Below are 13,342 nucleotides of genomic sequence, written 5' to 3'. Positions count from 1 at the left end.
GCATAAAGAAGGGCTTTGCTTTCGCCGAACTCATAGTAGTCCTTGTTTCACATTGGATCTGTCACCTACCCACACCCTCCCCATTTCACATCATTTCGACGCCCTTGTGAAGTATACGGAAAACAATTATGACGGAAAAGCAAGGCCGCAAATCGTCTCTGGTGGGCTCTCTACAGATTCTTAGGAGCACATTCAATGCGCGACACAATCAACGGGGGCTTGAGGATAACAAGGACATAACCAATGGGAGGAACACACACAGAGAAGCACATAGGAGCAGCTCACTTCCACCCATCACTACCGGCATCTGCCATTCATCCCAACGGCAACCAATCGTCCACACCTGCCGCCAATCTTCCATGCCACTGTGCCAAAAAAATCCATTGTGGAAGTACAACAACATCAACAGCGACCCACAACGCCTTGAAATCAGTAATAGTAGGTTACAGACACATGACTCCAACGTGCGGGCCCAGCACAGAGCCTCATGCTCCCACTGTCTAACAGGTTTAGAGTGTTCTTCGACCAAAATAGTTTCAAGGATTCCAACACCAGCGAAATCCCCTGCAGGAGATCTGTACTCCCATGAAGTATATCGAAAAGAAGGCAGAAGAAGTGTGCTATCATCCTTGGGAAGACAATGTGTGGACATGAACAAAGATGCAGGCATCATTTACAAAACGAATCTGGATAAGGAAGAAAGGAAGGATTTCATCCGCCGTAGTGATACACAAATGCTCAGTTCTGAGAGATACATGTTCGACACTGACGCGACTTCAGCACCTAGGTTTCAGATCCGAACTCACCACCAGAGAACCAGCGGCATACAGAGAGCTACAACAGAACTATCCTCAAAAATATTCTCCAACAGCATGCATTCGAAAAATCCTACTCCTGTTCCCTGTGTCACTGTATTCAAGGCAGGCCGTCCATGCAGCTTGCTGGCAGATATTGATGCCAAAAGCCGACCCGCCACTCGACTGTTCGATCCTATATCAGCATTCATCTCACGGCTTGAGACAGGAGCACAGAGGAATGATTACATTAAGAATGATGATCTCAGTGCTAGTGGCCGGAGTTCCGGGACTGTCAAGGTACTGCTACCTTCGAGGAAAGAGCGAATTGGATACCGTACTGTTCCCAAAGGAAAGTTGGCAACACACCACCATCAGTTGTTGGAGACTTGCCAACCTGCGGACCCAAAAGCAAAAGCCAACACACTCAAAAAAAGTGACAAAATGGAATATGTTAAAAAGGGTCTCCGATGGACGAACGGCTTCGAGAACCTGAAGCTTGAAATCAAAGCAAAAAACGATGCATTTTCACCACCTAACCCTCCTAAGGCCCCGAGCCGAAGTGCTACAAGGCTAAGCCCCCTACCAGACACTGGAAATTTACGGCATAGGGATCAAATGGGGAGAATGGTATCGTCGAGGAGCCACCCCCCTGGGTTCCGTTCGAAGCTGAAGAAGCCAGGGCTAACAGTCCATGCCGACTGGGTTTCGCAGGTCAGTGAATCTCAGCCTCAACAATACTGGCTCGGTAGATTCATCACCCTCGTCAATGCTTTCCACTACGAAGACTCCTTCCATGAGCCGGACATCGCAACCGGGTTCGGCATGTTGTCAAGTTATTCTCGTCCGTTAGGACACCCAGATTCAAACGAGGCGGGCTACCGGATCAAACGAGCCTTCATGGTCCTCGAAAATGTTTGTATGAACGATGAAGCAAGTGCGAGTCTACGAAAGTTCCGATACGAATACATTGGCAAATTTGGAGATAGGTGGATGATATGATGCCCTGTTGGAAACGATGGTTGATCGCAGGTATTGGCTTGAATCGCCACCATGTACGGAACGGAAATCAAGAGGCGCCTAGAATCGAGAATGTCTATCTGTAACCCCTGTTGAAGCCTTGCCGCTTCCTTGTCAGTATGGTAAAACCTGTTCTGCTAGCGTATATTGAAGAGAGCCTGGCTAGAGGTATTCGCTGTACTAAGACGCAGCACGGGACGCACTTGCTCACAATCTAGGAGCTGGGAGGTTTTGTTTATGGTATAGGAAAGAAAAGCCTCCAATTGTTCAGGTGATGGGATTTACGAGTTGGCGAAAGTATGGTTGTACTGCTCCTGAAAGCTCAATACGGTCTTTATTAAGATGGATTACCTACTATACTACATATATGATGAGAACCCCAGTATAACATGCTAAATTCAAATCGTTTTCGCAGAGTTTCCATTAACGCCAGAACTGCACCAAGCCACTTTGCGCCCTTTTCAAAGCATCATCTGTCCAGAATGCTAATGCCAATCATGCCCCCAATCCGTGTTTTGCACAAATCTATTTCCTACTCCTCAAGAAAGCTGCAACTTGCTCATGCCTCGTTACAAAGAACATCCGCTTTCGGTCTGACTTCCAGACGAGAACCCCGATCTCTTCAGCGTACCGACATGGAGCCTCATATTCTGCCAAACTAACAAAGTCCTTGAATAAGAAGCCAGGGGTTGCTTTGACGCGATCTCGTTCCAGTTGCCAAAGCCGAATCTGATCAGTGACCGTTGGGGGCAGAACAGATGGCGGTATTCCAGCCTGGTTGGACGTAGATCGGGAGACATTGTGTTTGCGCATCTGAGGGTGAGCGTGGGTAGCCAGGTACGAGATAATTTGGTCGGCAGTGATACCCATCTCTATGGCGCGGCGCACTGACTGGCGGGTAATTTTGCCAGTTATCAAATTGGGAAAGCGGTACTTGAGTGTAGTGAAAAGTGCAATAAGAGAGATCTGTAGTGGTGAAGAGGTATATGCATACAGCCGGTAGTTTGTTTCAACGATGATGAATCCCGATCCTGCCTTGCTTGAGCCTGGACCAGAGGGACCGGAGAGGGAGCCTGAGATAGGGTTGCTCAAGGCGCTGGAGTCGGAGGTAAGAGTAGTAGCGAGGCGGGTGGGGTAGAAATGGCTGGTATCCGGGGAATCTTGGTAGACAATGCCAAAATCCGCCAGATCCGTCAGAGTACGGAGTTGATTAGATGTCAGATGCTTCTTATCGTATGATTTTCCAAGCTCCAAGCTGCTCAGCAAGAAAACGAACGAGAGGACCTCCACACTGCTCATTCCGATGGCGTCCGCGCTTTCAACATAGAGCATGAGGATGTGCCAAACTTGGGTGCTGACATCCTGTAGAACAAACGCGAATCCATCTTTTGTGATCTCTACGCGACGATCTCGAATCTCGACAAGGTGTCCAGCCTGCAAAAGTTGCTTCACGCCTTTGCTCAGGTTGACATCGCGCTGAATACCAAGTCCACTAGTTCCGACCATGTATCCCAAGACCCCCTCCCACTGACGCCGAGCGTACTCGTCCAATTCGGCTATGGAGACGGCTGCTCCATCTGATAAATGCGAGAGTACACCAAAGGACTGGGTCTTTTCAGCACCTGTGAGCGCCTGACGGAGCGATGAAGCAAACGGATCGGTGACTATGTACGCGCGAACGTTATCTGCGATCACGGTGTTAGATAGAATATGTAGTCGACCCAGTATTGACAATGCATTATCTCGCTCCCTTCAAGCGATTAAGCCCGTCAGTCATCCGATCCGCAAATCACGAAGGCTTTCCAAGTCACCACTCACTTTAAGCTTTCTGCCTTAACCCAGACCTCCAGATCCGTTGCTGGGAGAGGGTCTTTAAGATATAGAAGCGCCATGACGAAACATTTTGCTGGATTATCTGTTAGTTCCCATTACCATAGGATATTTCAAGAGTAGAAGCAAGTGCGTACCCAAGTCAGGCAACATGCGCCTGAAGATGGCGAGAGCGGTGGACGGCTGCTGGTAGAGCTTGTAGAAAGTCGTTCCAGGCAGACTTTCCAGATAATCAAATGGACGGGAGGGAGCGGCGGCCATGGCCATATTGCCTGTGGGTCAAATAGGAGCTGTCACCCCTGCAACATGATGTGAGCCACAAAGATTGGCTGAGGCGTAACATACAGAGATCAATCTTGATGTGGAATGGATAAGATTTGCTCCGGTGACCAAAGCGGCTTCGGAGCGCAGTCCGAGGCGATGAAATCATTTATCTCACGGGACTTGACTGTATAACTAACCACTTATATTCTTGGTCTCCCGTAACCTTCTACTTCCTTTTTCTCCTATAGTTCCCTTGATAAAATGACGGCTTTGCGGTTCGTTAGATCGGTATGTAATCACGACTGCTATTGCTTCATTCCTTCAACTAATGTTATTGCTACCCCCAGGTTTGGGAGTCCTTTCGGGCTACATCGGGGCTGGAGCCTCGGTAAGTGACGGCATCTATGACTAGGAAGGGCCTGTTACTGAACTTTGATCGCTGCGAAAGACTACTGGATAATGTAAGGTCTATCATGGCTAAACTGCATATCTCTTTAAGATACAATGACTTCAATCATGAGGAATGATAATGGACTCATTCATTCCGTTTGCTTTCGTAAACATTGGCCACAAGCTGAATGTACTGACGGCTCCAGCTTCGTGTGACTGCCGCAAAGCCTGGTCTGGTGAACTTTGAGCTAGATATTCAGAAAGAGCATACGGTATGGATTCAATCTAGAGTATGCTGACTCAGACGACTAACTTCCGTGCCAGAATCGTCTGAACATTCTCCATGGCGGTACTATTGCTAGTATGGGTATGAAAGCATGACCATATATTGTTTTTCTCTCATCCTGGCCATACCACTTACAAGCTTGTATTGATATTACAGTGGACCTTGGCGGTTCTCTAGCTGTCGCCTCGCGTGGTCTGTTTGCTACTGGAGTGTCAACCGATCTCAATGGTAAGCTACAGCCCAAGCTAATTGTTGAGATTGATGTCCAACGTGCAGGATGGGTCTCTGATTGTCGATCTAGTGACGTATCTGAGCTCTGGGGGTAAAGTAGGAGATAAAATTCTAGCCGTATGTTAATCGAGGCCCCATGCCAGACATTTACCAGGCCCAATATTTAGCTGTGTGGATCCGTGCATGCTGATATCGCTACAGGAAGCTAGCTGTGATAAATGTAGGTTCACCGGCCATCAATAAACTAACCCGATAATGCGGGACCTGCAAAGACATTCACAGTTGTCCTTTGAGTCCCTAACGCAGTGTCTAACTTTTTCAACAGTCGGCAAAACGCTCGCATATACATCTATCAAATTCATCAACAGCAAAGGCGAAATTGTTGCCAGAGGAAGTCACACCAAGTATGTAGTCTTCCCACGATGTAACCACATCGTAGGATACCACTATACTAATCCCTCAATAGATATATTGCGCTCGCCTGGAAGGACCCGCAGAACATTGTTGAGGAGCTTGGCGGGCGGCGGTCATGAATAGAAAGTGCTATCCTGTGAAGACTAAACATCAGGTCATTCACTTATATATATACTTGGACCCCAATAGGGACGCAACCGCTATTATATATAAATAGTATAGACAATACTAGTGGATCTTTTCTGCAGCCTACGAATTCAGTCATCTCGCATATATTAAGATAGCGGTGGGCTTTGCTGCAAGCTGTCCACAGAACGAATTTCATGATACACATTGGAAGACCATTTCATGTAGTATCCAGCCAATAAAATCAAAACTCGAACAATCGTTTTCCAACCTATTCGGGTTGAAATCCCATAATTTTTATTCTTATACCAATGATCCTGATAAAATGAAGACACACGCGATACAACGCCACCGTCCTTGAGCATTTTACTGCTATTCTGAGTCCATGGTCTCACAATCCTCAATTCTGTAGCCCTGTGTACAAGACCAGACGGCACTTGTACTAGTTGGGCCGCAGAATTTCTACGCTCCAGTGAAGACATGCTCGTGTAGAGGGTCTTCATCTTGTTCTTCACCTGCACCAAGCATGACCTCGTCCTCATCCATTAGACCCTCCTCACCATTCGGCATCGCGTCCTCAACCATGATGTCTTGCTCTCCTATTGCCTTGAGCTTAGCCTGAGTCATTTCGAACACATACTGGCCAAGATGTTCCACTCCTTCCATCGGTGTGCCTTGAACCTCATCGCCCAGCGCTCGTGCAGTTGGGAACATTTCGCCTGGAGCAAGCATGAGCTTATCAGGGCGTTGGAATAATATGTCAAATGCTGGCTTAAGCTCATAGCACGACTCGAATACCTCGCGCCGACCGAGTATGTAGAGACCAAGACGGGCACGAGAAAGTGCAACCGTTAGGCGACGGACATCACGTAGGTAACCAACCGTACGAGTCCGTGTGAGTGATAGAATTACATCTGTAGCTCCAAGTCAGTAAAGGGTTTCACAGACAATTTGGTTAAGAGATAAATGGGAATCGACTTACAGTCGTTTTGTTCGCCTTGATACTTGTCCACGGTAGTCACGATCTTCGGCATGCCGAACAAGGCATTCTTAGCGCAGCGGTGATTCAAGACATCCTTTATCAGCGCTGTTTGTCCCGCATAGGTAGCAAGAATGGATATCTTCGACGCTGGGTAGCCAAGTAACCGCATGTATTGATAGAGGGCTACGGCGTATTCTGCTTCGCCCAGGTTTTGAATGAAATGAGGTGCAGGTTCCCGTTCACCCGTGCCCTGGTAATCAGGAACGTTGATGAATTGGTAATCGAACTGGAACCCAGCATTCGCCTGCTTGAACTCATCGGCTGTCTCAACAACTGATAGGTCTCCCAGTTGCTTGTAACGCCAGCGAAATAGTTCTGCGATGCTACGTCTCGAACGACCCTGCTGATCAAGCGTAATTACAGGGACACCCAATCTTACCAGGCGAAGGAAGAGACTTTGTTCAAAATGTGCGTATTGCCGGAACGCAAGGTTTTGGATGATTGGGGAATTCTGGAGATGGTCACCGCAGAGTACCACGCGTTTCAATGGGAGTTGGCCACCCTTCATTGTTTGCAAGGCGGAGGGAATGAAGCTTTCAATCTCTGTGATCTGTGCGGCTTCTTCCATCACAACATTGTCATAATGGAAGCCAAGATCGGCAATCTCCTGGCGGCGCATTGCTGCATGTGTGGATGTCATTGCGATGATCCTGGCCTCTTTCACTAGGAGGTAATTAGCCTTGTCTTTTGGTTGCCGTAAGATCTCAAATGGTCGAATATCTTCTAGCTCAAAGAATATCTTGTCAATGTGCCGCTGGCAACCTTCTGCTACATCTAGCACTGCCTCTTTAGGGCCTGAAGGGTCGAATACGGGCTGTGGGGCATTGGAAAAGTAAGCATGGAATGGGAAAGCTGCAATGATCTCTTCGAGAGAGATATTTTCGGTGCGGGCCTGATCCCAAAATTTTGCCCATGCAGGCTGAATGTATACAGTGTTGAAGTACCCGGCGGTCTCGCAGGTGCTTCCATGAGCGCCTGTGCTCCAATCGATGATGCTAACCGTGTAACTTCAGAGAGATAATAGTTACGGTTATCGAGGAACGATTCAACCCGGCCATATTTGCTATAGCTTGACTCGGTCTCCAACTCTTCTTCGCCGTGACCAAGGCGCAAAAGGTGGCGTTCGTCGATATCTAGTGCAACTATCTTCTGGAAAAGTTGGTTTAACGCCTGGTTGCTGTGCGCAACCAACAGCGTGCGCTCATTAGGGAAATCATGGTAAATGTTATTAATGATTTGCGTTGCAACATCCGTCTTTCCAGTTCCGGGAGGTCCGACGATAATAGTTAACCCAGGCTGTGTCCCAGATGCGATAGCTTCCACCTGAGCTGGTGTGAAGCGGACAGAGTTTAGTTTGGGCGCATCGACAGGATACGGGCCTGGGTTAGGTGGCTTATATGTCGAAACACGAAGTGAGTATGAGGGTGATTTTTCCTTCTCGGTTTGATCTCTCCGCCGCTTCTTGGAGGCATTCGCAGAAGGCGTTTTTTGGGAATCTTCAACATATTCGAGCACATAAGGCGGTCCAAAGCTTGATGTCTCCTCGCCAGAAGGTTCAATTGTTGTCCCCGGGAAGCTTTCGACCAGATGCTGCCAGTCCAAGAACGTATCGCGAAAATCGACCGACTTAAGTCTGTTCGGCAATTCTGTGTAATGGGCCCCTGCAGGATCCCCATAACCCAAAAAAATGTCTTGCAGCCAAGAAGGAAGAGTGATATCGGAGACAATGAGCCTTTGCATAGTCTCCAGTATCGATTTGAAATTGTTTTCCCTTCCCTTTCTCCTTGCGACTACGTTGACCAGCGGATAAATATCTGGCTTTCCCTGCATGCTGCGATCTTTGTCCGTTTTGAAGGCATCGGGGTCAAGATTAACCAAAAGTCTCCTGACGCGTGGTCTCGACCGATGGCCATTGGTCTGCCCCGAAACGGGTTCGCGCAATGGACGGCCATTTTCATCAAGGACCTGCACAATTTCCGCTGTTCTGAGGTGCGTTAGGCTAGGGGTATCAATTGAGGTGGGGTCCTGGAACGCCAGTTTGTTTGCAGCGCCAGGCTGCACAGCCAGAAGGAAAACCACGTCGTCGGGGCGGAGGGACTCCCATTCCATCCGGACGTGGTCTGCCAGCCTGCCAACCTCAATCACGATCTCGGCTCGCACGAAAGCTGGGTTTGTGAAGCCAACCTTCGGGGGCGCAACCTCGATGATAGCAGGTTTCGAAATAGGGATAGCCATCCGGGAGAACCCATCAAAAGTCAGGCTTTTGCCGTCTCGACTGGCTCGGGGCTGCATTCGCTTGACGATCGTTTCCATATCTTTGCGAATTTGGAAGAAGGCTTCGGATCGATACAAGAGGAATGAGCGCCATAGAAAGTCTCCTAGGCTCAAGTATTGAAGGTTCAATTTTGGAATTGCAAGTGGCCTAGATCCGTCATAGGTTTCATTCCGCAGTAAAGCTGGGTCATAGAGGTTTTCTTCTGTCGGAACAACACTTAGGCGTGATACCACATCTTGAAATGGTGCCTTGCGCTCGTAAAAGGATAAGAGTATTTCTAGATATAGATGGCGATCAGGCGTGATTTGACACTGTTTCGGATAGTCTGTCCGAAATCCGAGGTGAGAACAAAGGCTTCGGAGCTCAGAGTCATCCAAAGAAGATAGCTGCCCTTCCAGCTCCGGACGTTGCTCAATTGAACCGTAATTCGACAAAGCTAGGATCATTAATTTGTCCTTAAAGTATTTCATGGAAGTTCGCTGCAAGTGCGCTAGTTCCTGGCAGTGGGTATCATACACTGCTTGGGGTGACAGGCTCTCGCCTGTATAATCGTCAATTGAGAATGTAGCAAAATGCTTTAAGAGATTATACAAGTCACGGAATAGCTCATTCTCTGAAGATCGGTAGAGTTCCGATAAACGAACGACTGGTAGAATGTTGAGATCTTTCAGCAATGTGTTGACATATCGTCTCGTGGGAAGTTGACTTTCCAGATCCACTAGGAATTCTAGAAACCTTTCACAATAACGCAGGTTATCCACCTGGTCTTTCTCGGCGCCGTTCAATCTCCGAAAAAAATCGAGAAGCATCGTGTAGAGCCATGACCGGTCAAACCTCATTTTCGCTTTGGTTACTTCGTCTGCTGCATCATATCGCTTCGCGGCAGCTCTCCACGTTTTCTTCAGCGTGGGGCCCTTTCCCAGCAGCTGTTCTCGGGCATCGTCACTCGAGAGATTGTGCCAAATCGAAATGGAAACCAGAGGCGCACATTCCTTCCGTATCGAAACATTCTCGAGGGATTGGAAGGAGCTGATTATAAAGGATACTATGGACAGGCGCGACGATGTAGAAAGGGACTGGTCGATGCTCATGGAGAGAATTCGATGGAAAAGGTTGGAAAAGTCATCCGGTCGATCAGAGAAGATGTCTGGTGTTCTGTAAGTACCTCACACAGGATTGACCATATGCAGGAGGAAGGTAGACTCACCCCATATCGGCAGATGTTCTCGCTGTTTGACAGTGACAATAAGCGCCAGCAGCAATACATGGTAGTTCGAAGCATCTTCTGTGTAGGTCGGCCAGAGAAACCTTATGACTGGTTAGTCGAGGCATTACATCGCAAAGAGTACTGTATCAATGTGTACTTCTCTAAAATATTCAAATTTTCCAACGTTAGAAGCGAGCGAAAGCTGAAATTATCCGCTTCGAGAGGGTCCCATATATCCTTCTTGATGACATCCTGCTTGACTTTCCGGACCTTGGATGTCTCAAGCCAATGAGTTTTGGCTAACTGCACCCACGCGCTGTCTTCGCGAAAATCCTCAACGGTGGGCCTTGAATCAAGCCCGTGCGCCATTGCCTGACGTGATTGTAGGCCCATTCCTTGACGTTAGGTTTGTAAAAAACAAAAGAAGGACTCCGCGCCCTCGTCGGATATATCTGCGCAAGTGGTCCGTCGCGGCGGGATGGGAAAGCTTCTGGCGCGCGGCTAAGGAAGTTGCTTCCAGCGGCTAGAACCCGCAGAGCCGCAACAATGGCCCCGTGATCCTTTATTGTATCGGGAGCTCCTTACACGGCACAATTCTCGCATCTCCTTCATCCCATCTTTACTTGGAATTGTTGCTCGCAAGGATGGCCGACGAGGATGTTGAATCGATACATATCTATAGGAGATTAGTTGATAGTCTCCTCGCTCGAGCCGAACTAGTCAAACCGGACAAGCAAATCGAACCTCCGTTGACTGAAGCACACCTTGGAGAAGCGATCTGGAAAGTGGAAGGCGATGATGAGAAGGTTGCAAATCGGCTTAGCCAACAGACACAGTTTGCCTCAGTGGAAATCGCATTCAGGGAGAGGTTTTATAGTTTGCTTGTAAGTGGCTTTATTATTGCGATCCTTCTTGTCTATCCATGGAGTTCAGGGATCGCTAACCGACTCTTAACGAAGGCCACTACATCCATTGAAGAGCCGTCATTTATACAAATATGGAATCTGCTCGACATAATCTCAATCTTCTCGGATAATGGTTCGTTTGGAATTTAGTCTCGCGGCCTCGATAGTGTCCTGACGAATCAACAGAACAGTGTGAGCCTGGTCTTATATTTTGGCTGATGGAGGAATTACTTGATAGCCAAACTATTGATGGCTGTCGCAAAGTTTTTGACTATCTTGAGTCTCGAAGAGAACGGAATACTAAAGTATGTACAACTCAGAATCCTCTCTAGCGCAACTATTGACACCGCCGAAGAAACACTTTAAGCAGAAAAGTTTAATCATTCTGAGATCCTGCAACGAACTCCTGCGGAGGCTTTCGCGAGCCGAAGATACTGTCTTTTGCGGACGTGTCTTTATCTTCCTCTTCCAGAGTTTTCCGCTAGGGGACAAGAGCGCCGTCAACCTTCGGGGCGAATATCATACCGAGAATGTCACCACCTACGATGAAATTCTTAAACCCGACACCAGAGTGCCAGATGAAGCGGATGTAGTAATGTCTGACGAGCATGAACTACCAACGACTATTGTTGAAAACCAACAGGAAGACAACAATACTGATTCACCGTCTCTCTCGGATCCTCAGGCCTCTATTCAAGATCAATCGACGGCCCCGAAAGTCATTATTTCGCAAGACGAAGGTGTTGATGAGAAAGCGAACGACTTAAACACACTATATCCTATGTTCTGGGGCCTCCAGGCATATTTCTCTGCTCCAACAAGGATATTCGATCCCCAACATTTCACCACATTCAGGACGGGACTTGAAGCTACTCTTTCTGCCTTCAAATCGGTTAACACAGACCTTGAAAGTTCCGGCACGAGCAAGACGTCCGAAGAGCTTCGAAAATCCAACAAACGGAAGAGAACTGCAGACGGCCAAGAAATTGCAAGCAGTTTCAACCCGAAGTACTTGACAAGCAGGGATTTATTTGACCTTGAAGTAAGTTTTTTTCTTTTTTGTTTGGCCCTCTTTCGGTGGCTTGTGCCAACTCTCAAATGCAGGTCAATGACACAGCGTTTCGGAGGCATGTTCTGGTCCAGGCGCTTATTCTCCTGGATTTCATGCTCTCACTTACTCCTAAGGCGAAGGCAAAGCTAGCCGAGTTGACTAACAAATCTGTGCTCTACGGGTTTGTATTGAATGAGGACGATGTAGGAACCACCCACGGATACTTAGACTCATGGCCTTTGTTAACAGTTGCAGGCTAAATGGGCAGTCAAGATGAGAAAGGCAATAGAAGAGTATCTTCAGGACGGTGTCGGTGGAAAATTCTACTACCGAATGGTGGACACCGTTTTGTCGAGAGACAAGAACTGGGTTCGCTGGAAAGCTGAAGGCTGTCCATTAATCGAGAGACCCCCTGTTTCCATAGCGGACTACCTTGGTGCTCGTGAGCATGCAACTAAAGTTTACGCCAACAAGCGCCTTCGGTCTTCACCCATGGGCTCGCTAAATCTGAACTTCCTCTCCGAGGGCGAATCACGAGCCGGTCTTGAGAGGCTTAAAGAAGCTCAAAGGTAAGCACCCGTGGATCGTCATCGTAAATCTGATTATTTGGCAGTTGACAATATCGCAGATTCACGGTGCCTTCCTCTGATTCGTTTATGATGGGTATAATGGACGATGAATTAGATATGGATACTGCACAGACAAAGGAGGATAAAGAGAATGCGACACGCGCCAAAGCGAGCAAGACATGGCGTATATTAAGGCTTTCCGCAAAAAGCAAGCTCGCTGCGTTCGACAAGATTGACGATGGCAAAAACTTGAAGCTGCTTTTTGAGGCTCCGCAGCCTTCCGAAGGAACTCCCCAGGTTCTTGAAGGCACCCCTCAAGCTCATGATACAATGATGAAAGCCTCAACCGAGGGCGAGCCTGGTGGTTCGGGGCATGATCATGGGCCTACCAGTTCCGAACAAGGGAATGCCACCGTTGCCACCGAGAAAAGTTCAGCTGATTCGAAGGATGCAGCAGCACCAACAGACACATGAAGAACGCCACACAGGTGGCCAGAGAACGCATTGTCATGATTGGCTCTCATTGGCGCCGAAGAACGAACCCCTACCTAGGTACGATCCTGATGGATACTGATTCGATACACCGTTTGATGATTTCATGTGCTTGTATGCATCACTGTCACAACGCTATGCGGGAGTCCTGCAGTGCCGTAAATAATATGACACGGACATTAGTATGTGGACTGAGTTTTCCGGGAAGAGTTGGGGCGTGTTCATGATGACGAAGGACTTGAAATGGGAGATTACGGCGGGGGGATCTTGGTCCTTTTGATTGGCCTCATTTTGATGACCCTCATTTTGGCGTGCAGTTTAGTCCTCAGCTGTGGCAACACCCGAAGTTTCCCCCGCCCCATTAGATACTCTGTGAGCAGGAGCAACTTTTAGGAGCTCATGGGGACCGACAGGGAGGCGACAAAGGAATAATGAGAGGGGTAGGG

General features: G+C 48.1%; 5 protein-coding genes across 5 annotated transcripts; 3 read left to right on the top strand and 2 right to left on the bottom strand.

The window, feature by feature from the left end:
- Positions 1–872: 872 nt before the first annotated feature.
- On the top strand, positions 873–1,796 carry ANOM_009102 (uncharacterized protein; the record flags this gene model as incomplete). The annotated part of the gene is made up of 1 exon (XM_015554358.1): positions 873–1,796. The coding sequence occupies one exon, from the start codon at positions 873–875 to the stop codon at positions 1,794–1,796; it is 924 nt and encodes a 307-aa protein (XP_015403366.1).
- Positions 1,797–2,339: 543 nt separating this feature from the next.
- On the bottom strand, positions 2,340–3,911 carry ANOM_009101 (TFIIH/NER complex subunit TFB2; the record flags this gene model as incomplete). Its single annotated transcript, XM_015554357.1, has 3 exons — positions 2,340–3,564; positions 3,633–3,720; positions 3,782–3,911. The coding sequence occupies 3 exons, from the start codon at positions 3,909–3,911 to the stop codon at positions 2,340–2,342; spliced, it is 1,443 nt and encodes a 480-aa protein (XP_015403361.1).
- Positions 3,912–4,142: 231 nt separating this feature from the next.
- ANOM_009100 (PaaI family thioesterase) lies at positions 4,143–5,348 on the top strand (the record flags this gene model as incomplete). The annotated part of the gene is made up of 10 exons (XM_015554356.1): positions 4,143–4,196; positions 4,256–4,296; positions 4,357–4,369; positions 4,505–4,570; positions 4,623–4,665; positions 4,741–4,812; positions 4,886–4,932; positions 5,017–5,035; positions 5,141–5,219; positions 5,282–5,348. Exons 1-10 carry the CDS (start codon positions 4,170–4,172, stop codon positions 5,346–5,348), a joined length of 474 nt encoding a protein of 157 aa, XP_015403362.1. The 5' UTR covers positions 4,143–4,169.
- A 469-nt stretch (positions 5,349–5,817) lies between these two features.
- On the bottom strand, positions 5,818–10,315 carry ANOM_009099 (RNA helicase aquarius; the record flags this gene model as incomplete). Its single annotated transcript, XM_015554355.1, has 5 exons — positions 10,037–10,315; positions 9,880–9,980; positions 7,426–9,819; positions 6,338–7,372; positions 5,818–6,269 (listed from the first exon to the last, which is right to left on the bottom strand). Exons 1-5 carry the CDS (start codon positions 10,270–10,272, stop codon positions 5,818–5,820), a joined length of 4,218 nt encoding a protein of 1,405 aa, XP_015403363.1. The 5' UTR covers positions 10,273–10,315.
- Positions 10,316–10,523: 208 nt separating this feature from the next.
- ANOM_009098 (THO complex subunit THO1/HPR1) lies at positions 10,524–12,878 on the top strand (the record flags this gene model as incomplete). The annotated part of the gene is made up of 7 exons (XM_015554354.1): positions 10,524–10,763; positions 10,839–10,917; positions 10,971–11,089; positions 11,140–11,826; positions 11,889–12,038; positions 12,091–12,404; positions 12,464–12,878. The coding sequence occupies 7 exons, from the start codon at positions 10,524–10,526 to the stop codon at positions 12,876–12,878; spliced, it is 2,004 nt and encodes a 667-aa protein (XP_015403364.1).
- Between the last annotated feature and the right edge of the window lie 464 nt (positions 12,879–13,342).

The sequence above is a fragment of the Aspergillus nomiae genome (assembly GCF_001204775.2).
Source record: "Aspergillus nomiae NRRL 13137 chromosome Unknown contig00345, whole genome shotgun sequence".
Lineage (NCBI taxonomy): Eukaryota > Fungi > Ascomycota > Eurotiomycetes > Eurotiales > Aspergillaceae > Aspergillus > Aspergillus nomiae.
Note: the sequence above shows the minus strand (reverse complement) of the source record. Positions and strands in the feature narration are given on the sequence as shown.